The sequence below is a fragment of the Echiichthys vipera genome (genome assembly GCF_963691815.1).
Source record: "Echiichthys vipera genome assembly, chromosome: 18".
Taxonomy (NCBI): domain Eukaryota; kingdom Metazoa; phylum Chordata; class Actinopteri; order Perciformes; family Trachinidae; genus Echiichthys; species Echiichthys vipera.
This window is the reverse complement of record NC_139843.1, coordinates 22,073,565-22,092,020: the sequence shown is the minus strand read 5'-3', so window position 1 is coordinate 22,092,020 and position 18,456 is coordinate 22,073,565. Positions and strand designations below refer to the sequence as shown.

Sequence of the window (18,456 nt, the reverse complement as noted above, 5' to 3'; positions counted from 1 at the left end):
TAAAACAAGACAAATCCAGACACTCTTACCAAATCCTCATCTCCACCAAATGACTGAAGAACCCTTTTTTAATCACCTTCAGCAAGAAGTGGATCTTTTCTCCAGAAGACCGTATCAGACTGTAACACCTGTCCAGCCTCTCGGCCCTGTCCTCCAGACTGAGCAGTGCGTCTTTTTTGCCCTCCTTCCTGTCAAACACTGGGCTTGCCCAGGAGCTCATGCAGCTCTGGATCTCCTCCACGTTGTCCTTGGTCCTCTGGAGTCGGCTCTCCAGGTCACAGATGGAGTCTCGCACCTCCTGGATATACTCCCAAATACCTGGTGGGTAATGGATGATAGAGATGGTGGTTGAAGAAAGAAAAATTGAAAATATATGAAACAATTAAGCTAGAATGGGAGTGTGTGACTAATGAACAATTGCTGATAATGCTTTTAATTATTTTCACTTTTAACATAATTGTTATTGTTTGACATTACTCATACTTGGTTCATAGCTTTTTTTTATTGCTTTGTTTTCTAACTAGTATTATCCATTTTTACTTTTTAGTTTTGTTTTTCACTTTCACTTTTTGAGTTTTCTGTTTTAATACCTGTTATTGATTTTGGATGACATCCAAAATCAATAACAGGGCGACTGCGCTTCAGTGGGTTGTCCTCCATTTGAGAGATCGGCAGTTCGATCCCCAGCTCTCCCGGTCCACATGTCGAAGTGTCCTTGGGCAAGACACTGAACCCTGAATGTCTGTGTGAATGGGTGAATGTGACAAGTAGTGTGAAAGCGCCTTGAGTAGTCAGAAGACTAGAAAGGCACTATATAAGTACAGGTCCATTTACCATATATGAAGGGTGTCAGTGTGGCTCTGTTGGGGCAGGTGGGCTTGGACAGGATTAACACTTAGTATTAACATATTGAACCAATGGCAACAGGCAAAATGGCTCACTGTAGCTCGTATCATTAATCATTTCTTTTATGGCTCCACCTTTTAATCAACATTACCATAAGAGTGCACAGTCAGTGTGTCAGTGTGACAGACTTAAAAAGTTAACTGGGTGTATGGTATGACAAAAAGTAGATTAGAAAAGTAATGTACTTGATACAATAGAATAAAAATATATACATGTTGACCTGTCATCATCACTATAATGGAATGAACGCACATTTCTTGAATAATCAAGTGCCAGAAGATCGAGAGGAAAAATGGCTATTAATCTATTCATTTTCACCAACTAAGTCTAAAGCAGCCAAAAATCCTAACAAGCTTTCCAAAAGTATCCAGAATGCACACACACACACACACACACACACACACACACACACACACACACACACACACACACACACACACGCACAGGACAAAAGTAGAGCAGATACGTGTGAAACTACTGTGTGCTCTCCGGAGGGACTGAGTCTGTCCCCACGGACTGTCGAGTGCATCGGCTTGTACCGTAAACATTCTTTTCATTTCTGCTACGTTCTTCTGGGAATCCTGGAGTGGAAGAAACTTACAACACGCCTGCCAGCGAAGTGTCAATCAAAGCTTATCAAAGATTGAATACCTCTCCTACTTTTATTTGATGTTTTTCCAAATGCAAAGCCTCTCTCTTCATGTTACATCTAGGAGCAGCCTGCTCTGCCCTACATATGAAAAAGGAATATTTCTATAATAACCAGGGAATGTTCATATAAATAAATATCAGCTTTTTTAACACCATATACTCTACTATTATATAACAAACACATAGAGTAGATAGCTCTTACACAAACATTTCAGCTTCTTTCCTAAGCGAAGATTTTGCATACACTGAGATGTGATTGTGTACTACTGTGTTTCCTAAATGCAAGATACAAGTACATACCACATTTATAAAGCACTTAGTTGAACTTGTATTCGTCATTATTCTTATTTATGAGAGTATGAATAATCCGGCTGTTAAGTCGTGACGTAAGGCCCTTTCAAAATATGATTCCCGGGTCCAAGCCTTTTATTTCTACAACGCCGCAGTGCCATGTTCCCCGTTGTTTGAACAGATCTGAGTTTTTAAAAAACATTGTAATTGTCATTTTACCTCTTTCTCATCATTTAAAAAGGTGTTTAACAGACGAAAGAGGTGATGTAATGGTTCACATGTTTGACCTTTGTGTCTGTTTTGTTTCAACGGAGCATTTGGACCCAGAAATCTTATTTTGAAAGGGTGTTACGTCAGACTTAACAGCCGGATAACACTAAGAAAACAGGTGAAAAGTAGTCGCTGCTGTACAGCCAGAGTACTGTGCGTTCTTCAGCACCAGCAAGGTGGCCATAAAGACTAGAAGCAGAGAAAAACAGGTAGCTATAAAGCAAACACTAGCTCACTAATTAACACGTACAGTATCTCTTTTCATTCTTCTGCAAATAAATACATTTTACAACTTGAGAGTGTGTTAGAATGGCAAATTTGAAAAGCTTGTGTTGATGTATTAATTATGTTGCTTTAGTGGGCGCGATCACACCCAGAAATGCCACTATTCTCTATTATAGAGCCTAACTGTCCGTGGAATCCAAAGTGTTGATGCCTGTGCATATGCCCGTGTTGACGTCGACATATCCAGCGGGTGTTATCTAGCATATACCCTCATCTACCCCTTTAGAGGTACAGTTAACCATATTTTTTTTGACTTATGACAGAGCTGCTGTTTCTCTGTTTCCAGTCTTCATGCTAAGCTAGGCTAAGGGTCTGTATTAGATGCAAAGACATGAGATTGATGGTGATTTTCTTATCTTATGTTTTGAAAGAAAGCAAATAAACATAAAAACAGTTAACTATTTTTTTCAAGGATCAGGAACACTTGTAACTAGGGCTATAACAGTTTGAGTTTTCATGCTGATCCATCACAGTCCGGGGGTCATGCTTGTGCATGCAGTCACACGCAGAATACACGGTATGAAGATTTATGCAGGGAATTTGAAACCAAGTTCTGTCTGCAGACTTTCAGCTGTATGTTGTTAGCAACATGTGCTGAGGTTAGCATATGTGCTGATATGCGTACGAGTCAGTCACACTATGGCAAGGGCAAATTCAACGGTGGAACTGGAAGACTGGTCCCAGGGATGGATGCTAATATTATTAAGCACTAGCCCAACAGGCAACCAAGCCCCTAAATTTGGTGGCCAAAATATAAACTAATACAGAAAAGGCAATTTAATGCAACTTAATGCAACCTTCCTTAACACTTCATCAAATAAAAGGCATTAACAGAATGAAAATATATAATAACTGATTTTAATTAAAGGGTATAACTATCCCACAGTCTCTCAGATCAATTCTCTGAAGTTCAACTCCCTTCGGCTATCATTTCACACCATTGTCCTCGTTAATGTACGGTCTCTGTCGAACATAAGGAAGGAAATTTTGCCGCGGCTCACCACTCTAAAATGGATAACAACTGGCAAAATCACAAACTCAAAGTTCAACTGATTTGAACTTTGAGCGCAGAGGCAAATCTGAGCTTTGTGCGCCGCTACCTTGGGCGCTGCCGCTGCATTGGGCGTTACTGGCTGTTCCATGGGAAATGAATGGAACGGCCGGTGTTTTTACTGCGTTTCATGTGTAGGGGCCTTAAATGTCGAAGCCCTGGTCAGCTACAGAAGCAACGGACATCCCCACTGTTGTAGGGGATGTGAATGGAAACACATAAAATATGCTAACGCAGATGTAACCACATTCAACAGCTACACCCTGTTGTGGTGATCACTGGGATGGAGAATTTCCACTTCAGCAGCAGTATTCAAGATGTTGGTCATTTTTATAATAAAACTGATTTACCAAAGTTTCCAGTGGACATATTATTTCCTCTGTACCCAGCAGAAGGATTGTGTCTGTCTTTGACTCTTTAACTACTGTCTTATTAATGAAAACTCACCTTTATGCATTTTTATTTTTGCTGTACAGAACCGTGACTTCTAGTTACGTCCTTACATGTATGCCACTTCTTTTGAGTATTAGGTAATTATCAGTTCATGTCCTGACCTTGGCTGTTCCAGTTCAGACTCTCCTCCGCCTTTCTGAGCTGAGCATTGATGTCCCTGAGCTGGCCCTGGACCAGAGGGTGTTCCACGTCGAGAACAGACTGCATCACCTGCAGCCAGACAGTGGGAGAGAAACAAGAAAGAGAGAGAGATGTGATGTTGTCTTCAGCGGCAATATAATGTTGATCAAACGCCTGTGTGGGCTTTCAAGCCCAGAGCAACAAGACGAGATGTAGTCCTCATTAAAGTAATTGTTTCTGAATTGTTCCATGTTGTCATAACTTAATTGGAATTTAACTTCTCGCTTTCTGGAGCAATGGTGCTGTATATTTGAAATATAATCACTGAGGTAGCTGTGATATGTGGGAGCTTTGTGGGAGCTGTCCTCTGTGTGGCTGCTGAGTTAATTGCATCAGTGATTGCTCGTCTTATGCTATATTATAGAAATTGCCATTTTGCCCCAATGCCCAGTTCCCATTTAGACCAACAATACAATTATGTGTTTGATAATTTCTGTGCCAAAGAGCATATACAGCATATTTTATGTACTGAGGCATTAAGTGGATACACACACACACACACACACACACACACACACACACACACACACACACACACACAAACACACACACACACACACACACACACACACACACACACACACACACACACACACACACACACACACACACACACACACACACAAATGCACATCCTCATTAGCATAATTTTAGAATAAAATTCAAATATGTCTGTTTATTAGTGATCATAGTAGTAGTTCAGTTGAGTAGAACTGATCCATGCCAGGATTTTTTTATTATGATTTATTATTATCTTAAGATTAAGTTTGGGCAGTTTTTTTTAAGGATTTTATCACATAGGACAGACAAAAAATGGGGTGAGAGGGAGACATGCAGCAAAGATAGATGAAAACTAAACCAACCTTGTTGTATCGGCCCACGGTGAGCTCCAAGTTGGCCACATACTGCCACAGCTGCCCCCTGGTGGTGTAGACCTGCACCGCAGTTTCAGGGATGGCCTCGGTCTGTCTGGCCTCCAAGTACTTCACTTCCCTCAGCACAGAAGCCAGCTAGAAAGAGGCAGAACGATACATTAGAAGCACTAGAAGATATTTAGAACAAATTATAGTTTCAGGGTTTTCCAATACAGTCCGTCAATAATGTTTGCTAAAATTCAACATCTTTACTTTTTAGCCCAATTTCACACTAGAGTTTCAGTGTAGGTGGTAGAAAACTTCTACTCAGATTAATGAGAAGTAGGATAGCAATTCTTTAGGGCAGTGTGATCCAGCATTACTGCATTTCAATGAAAAATTGAAATACTGACCAAACTAATTAAAAAGATGAAATGTATTTAAAGATGTATACTCTCTTGTGCAGCTGCAGGCAGGCATTAGACTTATCACCAAACTAATGAATTCCTCAGATCCGGTCCACTGGTATAAAAATGGATTATAATCAGTGACACATTGAGCAGCCTGTGTCGGATCAGTTGTTCTTCAAACCTGCGGGTTGAAGTTGACGGAGATCAACTGAGTGGCTCTGTTCCTGCTGATTAACGGCAGGCCGAGGTTGTACTGAGAACTCTCGCCCACAGTCTCTGTCCATGTTTCATACAGACTGGTGGAGTATCTGGAACACCAAACACAAGCGACACACTCTGCGATCACAATCCAACTAAAATTATTGTCACAAAATAATATTTGTACCTTTCACGCCAGGGCATAACATTGTTTCAAACTCACATAAAAAAGGGCTGGGACTTTCATTTCAAGAGGCCATAGGCGTAAAAATGACTCACATCATATAAGAGACATCAAGCCGTTAAAAGGCATATTATTGAGACATTTCCCAAACCTCTGAGGTTGTAAAACGCACGAGAGATTTGTTTGTCTGTATCGAGAAGACAATAAGATGTAGGGAGAGGTAGCGGCGGAGGAGGGTTAGATGTAGGCATGGAGGGGGTGGGGGGTAACATGAGCATAAACGTTGATACATCTGTGAGACACTGGGAACAAAAAATATGTCAGGGCTCGGTATAGCTACATCAATCTGTAAATAGCCTCGATTATGATGAGAACTTCAGTGTGAACTGTGTGCTCCTTATTGGATTTCTGCTGTGAGCTTCATTTCCTGATAGTGGCAACGCAGACGCAGAGGCAATCAAATGTCTTGGTCATGGCCATAAATCACGTTGCATTTTGTGTGTGGGGGTAATGAGTGAGTGTGCCCACCCTGTTCCTGACTGGAATATGTATAATAATGGTGGCATTCATCGGAGGCAGCGGCGATGATTATTACAGCATAACTACAGCTCTAATTTCTGATGGGAGTAAATTGAGGGCAAGAACCGGTGTTGTTCATCATTCCATTACTCTGGCTGGGGGGACATGAAGTGAAGGAGTGATGTTAAGCATGCAAAGCATAAAGAATGGACGTGTAGCTGTGTGTGTGGAGGCGCATCTGTGTGTGCACACATCTCATTCACAAAGAAGCATTCACATACTTCTGGGTACTTTAATATTACCCTACTTGTAAGGACTCACATTGACTAAATTGATTCCCTAACCTTTAATCTTTAACAGTGCATATCAGAGTTTAATAATTACTGACACCTAACACCAATCAAAGTTGTTAAAAGGCCTGCAACTCATGATGATAAAAAGTAAAAAGTGCCCATAGCATGTACATTTTTTTCTGCTACAATGCAATGCATCACATTTTATAGATTGATGAATTGAATAGAAAATTACGGTCAAGACTGGTTCTCTCTAGAGGTATATACAGTAGCTACTGCATCCAGAGAGGCGTCTCAGCCGCTGCCAACTTGGGAAAGGATTCAGACTGGTTCTGACTCTAGACTGTATGTAAAGACTCTTTTGGATGTCTTCACGAAAGAAATAGCTGAAGTAAGCAACATGAAATAACATTTCACAGGGTTCGAAAAAAAAATTTTCAACTGTCTTTCCACATTCATGATAACTTTAGGCCACTGGGGGTGAATTGTTATATAACTCACTTGTTTAAATGCCACTTACAGTTACTACCTAAACAACATATAGGTATTTTGGTATGAAAACCTGCATTTTAAATGTAACCAAGTATCCAATATGATAAATACATGTCTGACATTTGAAACATTACAAACATGTGTTGTAACATGTAACCAACCAAAGCATCTGAAATGGGTTGAAAATTCAGAAAGAAATTATTATTTTAAAGGTGGATAGACTTCCTGCTGAAAAGACATACATATATAAGGAGACGCAGCTCCCCTGAACCAAGATGGCAGCTGAGACAATGTATCGTCCCAACGAGCAGCAGTGGCCTTAAAGTGGCCTGGTAAAACAAGTTCACATGGGATTTTTCTCTACTTCATATGAGGACATTTCTTCTTAGTAAGTATAGAAATGGAAAATCACTTTCCCTCTCTGACTCTCATGCAGCTTGATTCCATACTAACATCAATGGGATTCTAACTTGCAGGTTTGGATGTTGGATGTGCTCTAAAAGGCCATTTCTAACTTGGCATCAGTGAGCAGCGACAGAGCATATGGGATTAAGGGAGTCCTGTGAAATAATCTGCAGAGCAGCGCCACAGTAATGAGAACATAAATCACGCCTGGAGCTTTGTGTCTACATGCTATTCCACAGGGGCTGCTTCATAAATGTTATACACTCAACTAACAAAATCACAACTGTTCAGTATGAAAACATCACTGGTGTGAAATTACAGGGGAAAACTTGTCAGAGACGGAGCTAATATCTGATTCGTGTTGGTTTTTATGGCATTTACAGTCCAACGAGGCATCCTATTCCATCACTGTCTATTCTGTTTAATCTTCCTTTCTGTTCTCTTTATTCGGTAATACATACAGTACATCAACGCATGATGACATACAGTGTAATACACTGAGATAAGATCTCACTCACCTGTCCAGCAGTTGCATCATCTCCTCATACTTCTGGATGACCCTGGCTCCCTCTGCAGACTCCAGACACCTGCAGACAACATGACATTGCCAATCCATACTAGGGGTACATTCAGCATCTTTCCAGTGGTCAATATTACAAAACGTCCTTTTGATGAGGCCGTTAAAACAGCTCACAGAGAGACTAATTCACAAAAAGACTGCAAGGAAATGCATGACCTCACCAACATTCTTTATTTAATCTGCTGTGTTGGAGACTCACGGGTAAGAGAGGTGTCTGAATTTGGAGAAGGGGGTCTGGATGCGCTGCCGGAGCTCCTGGGCCCACCTCAGCCCGCCAGCTACTAATGGCATATTCTTATTCACTGGAGTCCAACCTGAAGAATCATCACTGGCAGTTACACACATATTTAGGATGAAGTCAGAGAAAGACTGAGCTAACATCCAGTGGAGCTCTGCTGGGAATTATGTGTATCAGAAAAGTCAATATAACAATAACAGGGTGAGTCGTCCCGCCCTGACGGATGCAACAAAACCGCAAGGGAGCTGTCTATCAAGTGTAATTACCCACCCACACAGTCCTGACAAGGAAACATCAAACCATCCAAGTTTAATGTCTACAACAACCACTGTGCCCTTTCAAAGTGGATCTCAGGGTTGGTTCTGAGGATTTTAATCAGATAGCTGAACTTTTTTTAAGCAAAAATTATGAATATAAAAAATTCATCTTAAACATGTCTGGAGCTTGGTGTTTAGAGGGGTGCTTCAACCTAAATCATAGAAAACATATTACCTCTAGTGGAGAATTAAGTTTTGAGATATTTGTCTCTGCAATTTCTGCCTCCACCCCAAAACAGTGGAGGTGAATGGATATAAATACACATACACACACTCAACACATTGAGATTTCTGACATCTAGGAATTATGACCATTTTGCATCATGTATAAAATGCATTGGATATGGCATTTTGAGATCTTAAACATAAATAATTCAGAATATAATTAAAAAGAATAAATAATTTTACATACATTTATATAGCATCGTTAAGACCTAAGTTTACAAAGTGCTTTTACAGACAAAGCAAAATCAGGACATTCAGTATAACAGCAGAAAGCCAAACAGCAAGGCCAAAGAAAGCAGGACAAAAAGCAGAAATAAATACAAATAAAAGAATAAAAGCAATAAAAATTCGATAACAGCAATAAAAAGACGACAAGAAAAATACGACATCACATAAAAACAAGTCTATAAAAACGAGTGATTTAAACAAAGTCACTGATCCAGCGAGCCTTTTCTCCTCAGGCAAGTCGTTCCAAACCCGAGGGGCTCTGATGGCAAAGGCACTGACACTTTAGGTAGTCATTGGAGAGACGCCAGGATAGGGTTGTTGTGATGTTGTCTGTTTATACCAGTGAGAGGCCGAGCTGCTGCATTCTGGACTAGTTGAATGCGAGAGTGAGTTTGGTTATGCTAGAAAGAAGGGAGTAACAGTAGACGAGTTTAAAGGAGGGAGTAACAGTAGACGAGTTTAATGGAGGGAGTAACAGAAGACGAGTTTAAAGGAGGGAGTAACAGTAGATGAGTTTAAAGGGGGGAGTAACAGTAGACGAGTTTAAAGGAAGGAGTAACAGAAGACGAGTTTAAAGGAGGGACTAACAGTAGACGAGTTTAAAGGAGGGAGTAACAGTAGACGAGTTTAATGAAGAAGGTAACAGTAGACTAGTGTAAAGGAGGGAGTAACAGTAGACGAGTTTAAAGGAGGGAGTAAGAGTAGACGGGTTTAAAGGAGGGAGTAACAGTAGACGAGTTTAAAGGAGGGAGTAACAGTTTAAAGGAGGGAGTAACAGAAGACAAGTTTAAAGGAGGGAGTAACAGTTTAAAGGAGGGAGTAACAGTAGACGAGTTTAAAGGAGGGAGTAACAGTAGACGAGTTTAATGAAGGGAGTAACAGTAGACGAGTTTAAAGGAGTGAGTAACAGACGAGTTTAAAGGAGGGAGTAACAGTTTAAAGGAGGGAGTAACAGAAGACGAGTTTAAAGGAGGGAGTAAGAGTAGACGAGTTTAAAGGAGGGAGTAACAGTAGACGAGTTTAAAGGAGGGAGTAACAGTTTAAAGGAGGGAGTAACAGAAGACAAGTTTAAAGGAGGGAGTAACAGTTTAAAGGAGGGAGTAACAGTAGACGAGTTTAAAGGAGGGAGTAACAGTAGACGAGTTTAAAGGGGGGAGTAACAGTAGATGAGTTTAATGGAGGGAGTAACAGTAGACGAGTTTAATGAAGGGAGTAACAGTAGACGAGTTTAAAGGAGGGAGTAACAGTAGACGAGTTTAAAGGAGGGAGTAACAGTTTAAAGGAGGGAGTAACAGAAGACGAGTTTAAAGGAGGGAGTAAGAGTAGACGAGTTTATAGGAGGGAGTAACAGTAGACGAGTTTAAAGGAGGGAGTAACAGTTTAAAGGAGGGAGTAACAGAAGACAAGTTTAAAGGAGGGAGTAACAGTTTAAAGGAGGGAGTAACAGTAGACGAGTTTAAGAGAGGGAGTAACAGTAGACGAGTTTAATGAAGGGAGTAACATTAGACGAGTTTAAAGGAGGGAGTAACAGTAGACGAGTTTAATGAAGGGAGTAACAGTAGACGAGTTTAATGAAGGGAGTAACAGTAGACAAGTTTAAAGGAGGGAGTAAAAGTAGACGAGTTTAAAGGAGGGAGTAAGAGTAGACGAGTTTAAAGGAGGGAGTAACAGTAGATGAGTTTAAAGGAGGGAGTAACAGTTTAAAGGAGGGAGTAACAGTAGACGAGTTTAAAGGAGGGAGTAACAGTAGACGAGTTTAAAGGAGGGAGTAACAGTAGACGAGTTTACTGAACGGAGTAACAGTAGACGAGTTTAAAGGAGGGAGTAACAGTAGACGAGTTTAAAGGAGGGAGTAACAGTTTAAAGGAGGGAGTAACAGAAGACGAGTTTAAAGGAGGGAGTAAGAGTAGACGAGTTTAAAGGAGGGAGTAACAGTAGACGAGTTTAAAGGAGGGAGTAACAGTTTAAAGGAGGGAGTAACAGTAGACGAGTTTAAAGGAGGGAGTAACAGTAGACGAGTTTAATGAAGGGAGTAACAGTAGACGAGTTTAAAGGAGGGAGTAACAGTAGATGAGTTTAATGGAGGGAGTAACAGTAGACGAGTTTAATGAAGGGAGTAACAGTAGACGAGTTTAAAGGAGGGAGTAACAGTAGACGAGTTTAAAGGAGGGAGTAACAGTAGACGAGTTTAAAGGAGGGAGTAACAGCAGACGAGTTTAAAGGAGGGAGTAACAGTAGATGAGTTTAATGGAGGGAGTAACAGTAGACGAGTTTAATGAAGGGAGTAACAGTAGACGAGTTTAAAGGAGGGAGTAACAGTAGACGAGTTTAAAGGAGGGAGTAACAGTTTAAAGGAGGGAGTAACAGTAGACGAGTTTAATGAAGGGAGTAACAGTAGATGAGTTTAATGGAGGGAGTAACAGTAGACGAGTTTAATGAAGGGAGTAACAGTAGACGAGTTTAAAGGAGGGAGTAACAGTAGACGAGTTTAATGAAGGGAGTAACAGTAGACGAGTTTAATGAAGGGAGTAACAGTAGACGAGTTTAATGAAGGGAGTAACAGTAGACGAGTTTAAAGGAGGGAGTAACAGTAGACGAGTTTAATGAAGGGAGTAACAGTAGACGAGTTTAAAGGGGGGAGTAACAGTAAACAAGTTTAAAGGAGGGAGTAACAGTTTAAAGGAGGGAGTAACAGAAGACGAGTTTAAAGGAGGGAGTAAGAGTAGACGAGTTTAATGAAGTGAGTAACAGTAGACGAGTTTAAAGGAGGGAGTAACAGTAGACGAGTTTAATGAAGGGAGTAACAGTAGACGAGTTTAATGAAGGGAGTAACAGTAGACGAGTTTAAAGGAGGGAGTAACAGTAGACGAGTTTAATGAAGGGAGTAACAGTAGACGAGTTTAAAGGAGGGAGTAACAGTAGACGAGTTTAAAGGAGGGAGTAACAGTTTAAAGGAGGGAGTAACAGAAGACGAGTTTAAAGGAGGGAGTAAGAGTAGACGAGTTTAAAGGAGGGAGTAACAGTAGACGAGTTTAAAGGAGGGAGTAACAGTTTAAAGGAGGGAGTAACAGTAGACGAGTTTAAAGGAGGGAGTAACAGTTTAAAGGAGGGAGTAACAGTAGACGAGTTTAAAGGAGGGAGTAACAGTAGATGAGTTTAATGGAGGGAGTAACAGTAGACGAGTTTAATGAAGGGAGTAACAGTAGACGAGTTTAAAGGAGGGAGTAACAGTAGACGAGTTTAAAGGAGGGAGTAACAGTAGATGAGTTTAATGAAGGGAGTAACAGTAGACGAGTTTAATGAAGTGAGTAACAGTAGATGAGTTTAAAGGAGGGAGTAACAGTAGACGAGTTTAAAGGAGGGAGTAACAGTAGACGAGTTTAAAGGAGGGAGTAACAGTAGACGAGTTTAAAGGAGGGAGTAACAGTAGATGAATTTAATGTAGGGAGTAACAATAGACGAGTTTAATGAAGGGAGTAACAGTAGACGAGTTTAAAGGAGGGAGTAACAGTAGACGAGTTTAAAGGAGGGAGTAACAGTTTAAAGGAGTGAGTAACAGTAGACGAGTTTAAAGGAGGGAGTAACAGTAGATGAATTTAATGGAGGGAGTAACAGTAGACGAGTTTAATGAAGGGAGTAACAGTAGACGAGTTTAAAGGAGGGAGTAACAGTAGACGAGTTTAAAGGAGGGAGTAACAGTTTAAAGGAGGGAGTAACAGAAGACGAGTTTAAAGGAGGGAGTAAGAGTAGACGAGTTTAAAGGAGGGAGTAACAGTAGATGAGTTTAATGGAGGGAGTAACAGTAGACGAGTTTAAAGGAGGGAGTAACAGTAGACGAGTTTAAAGGAGGGAGTAACAGTAGACGAGTTTAATGAAGGGAGTAACAGTTTAAAGGAGGGAGTAACAGAAGACAAGTTTAAAGGAGGGAGTAACAGTTTAAAGGAGGGAGTTGCAGTAGACGAGTTTAAGAGAGGGAGTAACAGTAGATGAGTTTAATGGAGGGAGTAAGAGTTTAAAGGAGGGAGTAACAGAAGACGAGTTTAAAGGAGGGAGTAAGAGTAGATGAGTTTAAAGGAGGGAGTAACAGTAGACGAGTTTAAAGGAGGGAGTAACAGTTTAAAGGAGGGAGTAACAGTAGACGAGTTTAAAGGAGGGAGTAACAGTAGATGAGTTGAATGGAGGGAGTAACAGTAGACGAGTTTAATGAAGGGAGTAACAGTAGACGAGTTTAATGAAGGGAGTAACAGTAGACGAGTTTAATGGAGGGAGTAACAGTAGATGAGTTTAATGGAGGGAGTAACAGTAGATGAGTTTAATGGAGGGAGTAACAGTAGACAAGTTTGAAGAAGGGAGTAACAGTAGACGAGTTTAAAGGAGGGAGTAATAGTAGACGAGTTTAAGGGAGGGAGTAACAGTAGATGAGTTTAATGGAGGGAGTAACAGTAGATGAGTTTAATGGAGGGAGTAACAGTAGACGAGTTTAAAGGAGGGAGTAACAGTAGATGAGTTTAATGGAGGGAGTAACAGTAGACGAGTTTAAAGGAGGGAGTAACAGTAGATGAGTTTAATGGAGGGAGTAACAGTAGACGAGTTTAAAGGAGGGAGTAACAGTAGACGAGTTTAAAGGAGGGAGTAACAGTAGACGAGTTTAAAGGAGGGAGTAACAGTAGATGAGTTTAATGGAGGGAGTAACAGTAGACGAGTTTAAAGGAGGGAGTAACAGTAGACGAGTTTAAAGGAGGGAGTAACAGTTTAAAGGAGGGAGTAACAGTAGACGAGTTTAAAGGAGGGAGTAACAGTAGACAAGTTTAAAGAAGGGAGTAACAGTAGACGAGTTTAAAGGAGGGAGTAATAGTAGACGAGTTTAAGGGAGGGAGTAACAGTAGATGAGTTTAAAGAAGGGAGTAACAGTAGACGAGTTTAAAGGAGGGAGTAATAGTAGACGAGTTTAAAGGAGGGAGTAACAGTAGACGAGTTTAAAGGAGGGAATAACAGTTTAAAGGAGGGAGTAACAGTAGACGAGTTTAAAGGAGGGAGTAACAGTAGACAAGTTTAAAGAAGGGAGTAACAGTAGACGAGTTTAAAGGAGGGAGTAATAGTAGACGAGTTTAATGAAGGGAGTAACAGTAGACGAGTTTAAAGGAGGGAGTAACAGTAGACGAGTTTAAAGGAGGGAGTAACAGTAGATGAGTTTAATGAAGGGAGTAACAGTAGACGAGTTTAATGAAGTGAGTAACAGTAGATGAGTTTAAAGGAGGGAGTAACAGAAGACGAGTTTAAAGGAGGGAGTAAGAGTAGACGAGTTTAATGAAGTGAGTAACAGTAGACGAGTTTAAAGGAGGGAGTAACAGTAGACGAGTTTAATGAAGGGAGTAACAGTAGACGAGTTTAATGAAGGGAGTAACAGTAGACGAGTTTAAAGGAGGGAGTAACAGTAGACGAGTTTAATGAAGGGAGTAACAGTAGACGAGTTTAAAGGAGGGAGTAACAGTAGACGAGTTTAAAGGAGGGAGTAACAGTTTAAAGGAGGGAGTAACAGAAGACGAGTTTAAAGGAGGGAGTAAGAGTAGACGAGTTTAAAGGAGGGAGTAACAGTAGACGAGTTTAAAGGAGGGAGTAACAGTTTAAAGGAGGGAGTAACAGTAGACGAGTTTAAAGGAGGGAGTAACAGTTTAAAGGAGGGAGTAACAGTAGACGAGTTTAAAGGAGGGAGTAACAGTAGATGAGTTTAATGGAGGGAGTAACAGTAGACGAGTTTAATGAAGGGAGTAACAGTAGACGAGTTTAAAGGAGGGAGTAACAGTAGACGAGTTTAAAGGAGGGAGTAACAGTAGATGAGTTTAATGAAGGGAGTAACAGTAGACGAGTTTAATGAAGTGAGTAACAGTAGATGAGTTTAAAGGAGGGAGTAACAGTAGACGAGTTTAAAGGAGGGAGTAACAGTAGACGAGTTTAAAGGAGGGAGTAACAGTAGACGAGTTTAAAGGAGGGAGTAACAGTAGATGAATTTAATGTAGGGAGTAACAATAGACGAGTTTAATGAAGGGAGTAACAGTAGACGAGTTTAAAGGAGGGAGTAACAGTAGACGAGTTTAAAGGAGGGAGTAACAGTTTAAAGGAGTGAGTAACAGTAGACGAGTTTAAAGGAGGGAGTAACAGTAGATGAATTTAATGGAGGGAGTAACAGTAGACGAGTTTAATGAAGGGAGTAACAGTAGACGAGTTTAAAGGAGGGAGTAACAGTAGACGAGTTTAAAGGAGGGAGTAACAGTTTAAAGGAGGGAGTAACAGAAGACGAGTTTAAAGGAGGGAGTAAGAGTAGACGAGTTTAAAGGAGGGAGTAACAGTAGATGAGTTTAATGGAGGGAGTAACAGTAGACGAGTTTAAAGGAGGGAGTAACAGTAGACGAGTTTAAAGGAGGGAGTAACAGTAGACGAGTTTAATGAAGGGAGTAACAGTTTAAAGGAGGGAGTAACAGAAGACAAGTTTAAAGGAGGGAGTAACAGTTTAAAGGAGGGAGTTACAGTAGACGAGTTTAAGAGAGGGAGTAACAGTAGATGAGTTTAATGGAGGGAGTAAGAGTTTAAAGGAGGGAGTAACAGAAGACGAGTTTAAAGGAGGGAGTAAGAGTAGATGAGTTTAAAGGAGGGAGTAACAGTAGACGAGTTTAAAGGAGGGAGTAACAGTTTAAAGGAGGGAGTAACAGTAGACGAGTTTAAAGGAGGGAGTAACAGTAGATGAGTTGAATGGAGGGAGTAACAGTAGACGAGTTTAATGAAGGGAGTAACAGTAGACGAGTTTAATGAAGGGAGTAACAGTAGACGAGTTTAATGGAGGGAGTAACAGTAGATGAGTTTAATGGAGGGAGTAACAGTAGATGAGTTTAATGGAGGGAGTAACAGTAGACAAGTTTGAAGAAGGGAGTAACAGTAGACGAGTTTAAAGGAGGGAGTAATAGTAGACGAGTTTAAGGGAGGGAGTAACAGTAGATGAGTTTAATGGAGGGAGTAACAGTAGATGAGTTTAATGGAGGGAGTAACAGTAGACGAGTTTAAAGGAGGGAGTAACAGTAGATGAGTTTAATGGAGGGAGTAACAGTAGACGAGTTTAAAGGAGGGAGTAACAGTAGATGAGTTTAATGGAGGGAGTAACAGTAGACGAGTTTAAAGGAGGGAGTAACAGTAGACGAGTTTAAAGGAGGGAGTAACAGTAGACGAGTTTAAAGGAGGGAGTAACAGTAGACGAGTTTAAAGGAGGGAGTAACAGTAGACGAGTTTAAAGGAGGGAGTAACAGTTTAAAGGAGGGAGTAACAGTAGACGAGTTTAAAGGAGGGAGTAACAGTAGACAAGTTTAAAGAAGGGAGTAACAGTAGACGAGTTTAAAGGAGGGAGTAATAGTAGACGAGTTTAAGGGAGGGAGTAACAGTAGATGAGTTTAAAGAAGGGAGTAACAGTAGACGAGTTTAAAGGAGGGAGTAATAGTAGACGAGTTTAAAGGAGGGAGTAACAGTAGACGAGTTTAAAGGAGGGAATAACAGTTTAAAGGAGGGAGTAACAGTAGACGAGTTTAAAGGAGGGAGTAACAGTAGACAAGTTTAAAGAAGGGAGTAACAGTAGACGAGTTTAAAGGAGGGAGTAATAGTAGACGAGTTTAAGGGAGGGAGTAACAGTAGATGAGTTTAAAGAAGGGAGTAACAGTAGACGAGTTTAAAGGAGGGAGTAATAGTAGACGAGTTTAAAGGAGGGAGTAATAGTAGACGAGTTTAAGGGAGGGAGTAACAGTAGATGAGTTTAATGGAGGGAGTAACAGTAGATGAGTTTAATGGAGGGAGTAACAGTAGACGAGTTTAAAGGAGGGAGTAACAGTAGATGAGTTTAATGGAGGGAGTAACAGTAGACGAGTTTAAAGGAGGGAGTAAAAGTAGATGAGTTTAAAGGAGGGAGTAACAGTAGACGAGTTTAAAGGAGGGAGTAACAGTAGATGAGTTTAATGGAGGGAGTAACAGTAGACGAGTTTAAAGGAGGGAGTAACAGTAGATGAGTTTAATGGAGGGAGTAACAGTAGACGAGTTTAAAGGAGGGAGTAACAGTAGATGAGTTTAAAGGAGGGAGTAACAGTAGACGAGTTTAAAGGAGGGAGTAACAGTAGATGAGTTTAATGGAGGGAGTAACAGTAGACGAGTTTAAAGGAGGGAGTAACAGTTGACGAGTTTAAAGGAGGGAGTAACAGTAGATGGGTTTAATGGAGGGAGTAACAGTAGACGAGTTTAAAGGAGGGAGTAACAGTAGACGAGTTTAAAGGAGGGAGTAACAGTTTAAAGGAGGGAGTAACAGTAGACGAGTTTAAAGGAGGGAGTAACAGTAGATGAGTTTAATGGAGGGGGTAATAGTAGACGAGTTTAATGAAGGGAGTAACAGTAGACGAGTTTAAAGGAGGGAGTAACTGTAGACGAGTTTAAAGGAGGGAGTAACAGTAGATGAGTTTAATGAAGGGAGTAACAGTAGACAAGTTTAATGAAGGGAGTAACAGTAGACGAGTTTAAAGGAGGGAGTAACAGTAGACGAGTTTAAAGGAGGGAGTAACAGTAGACGAGTTTAAAGGAGGGAGTAACAGTAGACGAGTTTAAAGGAGGGAGTAACAGTAGATGAGTTTAAAGGAGGGAGTAACAGTAGACGAGTTTAAAGGAGGGAGTAACAGTAGACGAGTTTAATGAAGGGAGTAACAGTAGACGAGTTTAAAGGAGGGAGTAACAGTAGACGAGTTTAAAGGAGGGAGTAACAGTTTAAAGGAGGGAGTAACAGTAGACGAGTTTAAAGGAGGGAGTAACAGTAGATGAGTTTAATGGAGGGAGTAACAGTAGACGAGTTTAATGAAGGGAGTTACAGTAGACGAGTTTAAAGGAGGGAGTAACAGTAGACGAGTTTAAAGGAGGGAGTAACAGTTTAAAGGAGGGAGTAACAGAAGATGAGTTTAAAGGAGGGAGTAAGAGTAGACGAGTTTAAAGGAGGGAGTAACAGTTTAAAGGAGGGAGTAACAGAAGACGAGTTTAAAGGAGGGAGTAAGAGTAGACGAGTTTAAAGGAGGGAGTAACAGTAGACGAGTTTAAAGGAGGGAGTAACAGTTTAAAGGAGGGAGTAACAGAAGACAAGTTTAAAGGTGGGAGTAACAGTTTAAAGGAGGGAGTAACAGTAGACGAGTTTAAGAGAGGGAGTAACAGTAGATGAGTTTCATGGAGGGAGTAAGAGTTTAAAGGAGGGAGAATCAGAAGACGAGTTTAAAGGAGGGAGTAAGAGTAGACGAGTTTAAAGGAGGGAGTAACAGTAGACGAGTTTAAAGGAGGGAGTAACAGTTTAAAGGAGGGAGTAACAGTAGACGAGTTTAAAGGAGGGAGTAACAGTAGATGAGTTTAATGGAGGGAGTAACA

The 18,456-nt window shown here is 40.7% G+C and overlaps 1 protein-coding gene across 1 annotated transcript in view; it reads right to left on the bottom strand.

The window, feature by feature from the left end:
• dnah9 (dynein, axonemal, heavy chain 9) overlaps positions 1 to 18,456 on the bottom strand; it is a gene marked incomplete at both ends in the record, with an annotated part of 182,158 nt that overhangs the window by 140,532 nt on the left and 23,170 nt on the right. The window contains 6 exon segments of the mRNA XM_083933223.1: positions 77 to 318; positions 4,009 to 4,117; positions 4,951 to 5,097; positions 5,533 to 5,659; positions 7,961 to 8,029; positions 8,222 to 8,336. Of these exon segments, the coding sequence (XP_083789349.1) occupies positions 77 to 318; positions 4,009 to 4,117; positions 4,951 to 5,097; positions 5,533 to 5,659; positions 7,961 to 8,029; positions 8,222 to 8,336 (809 nt within the window).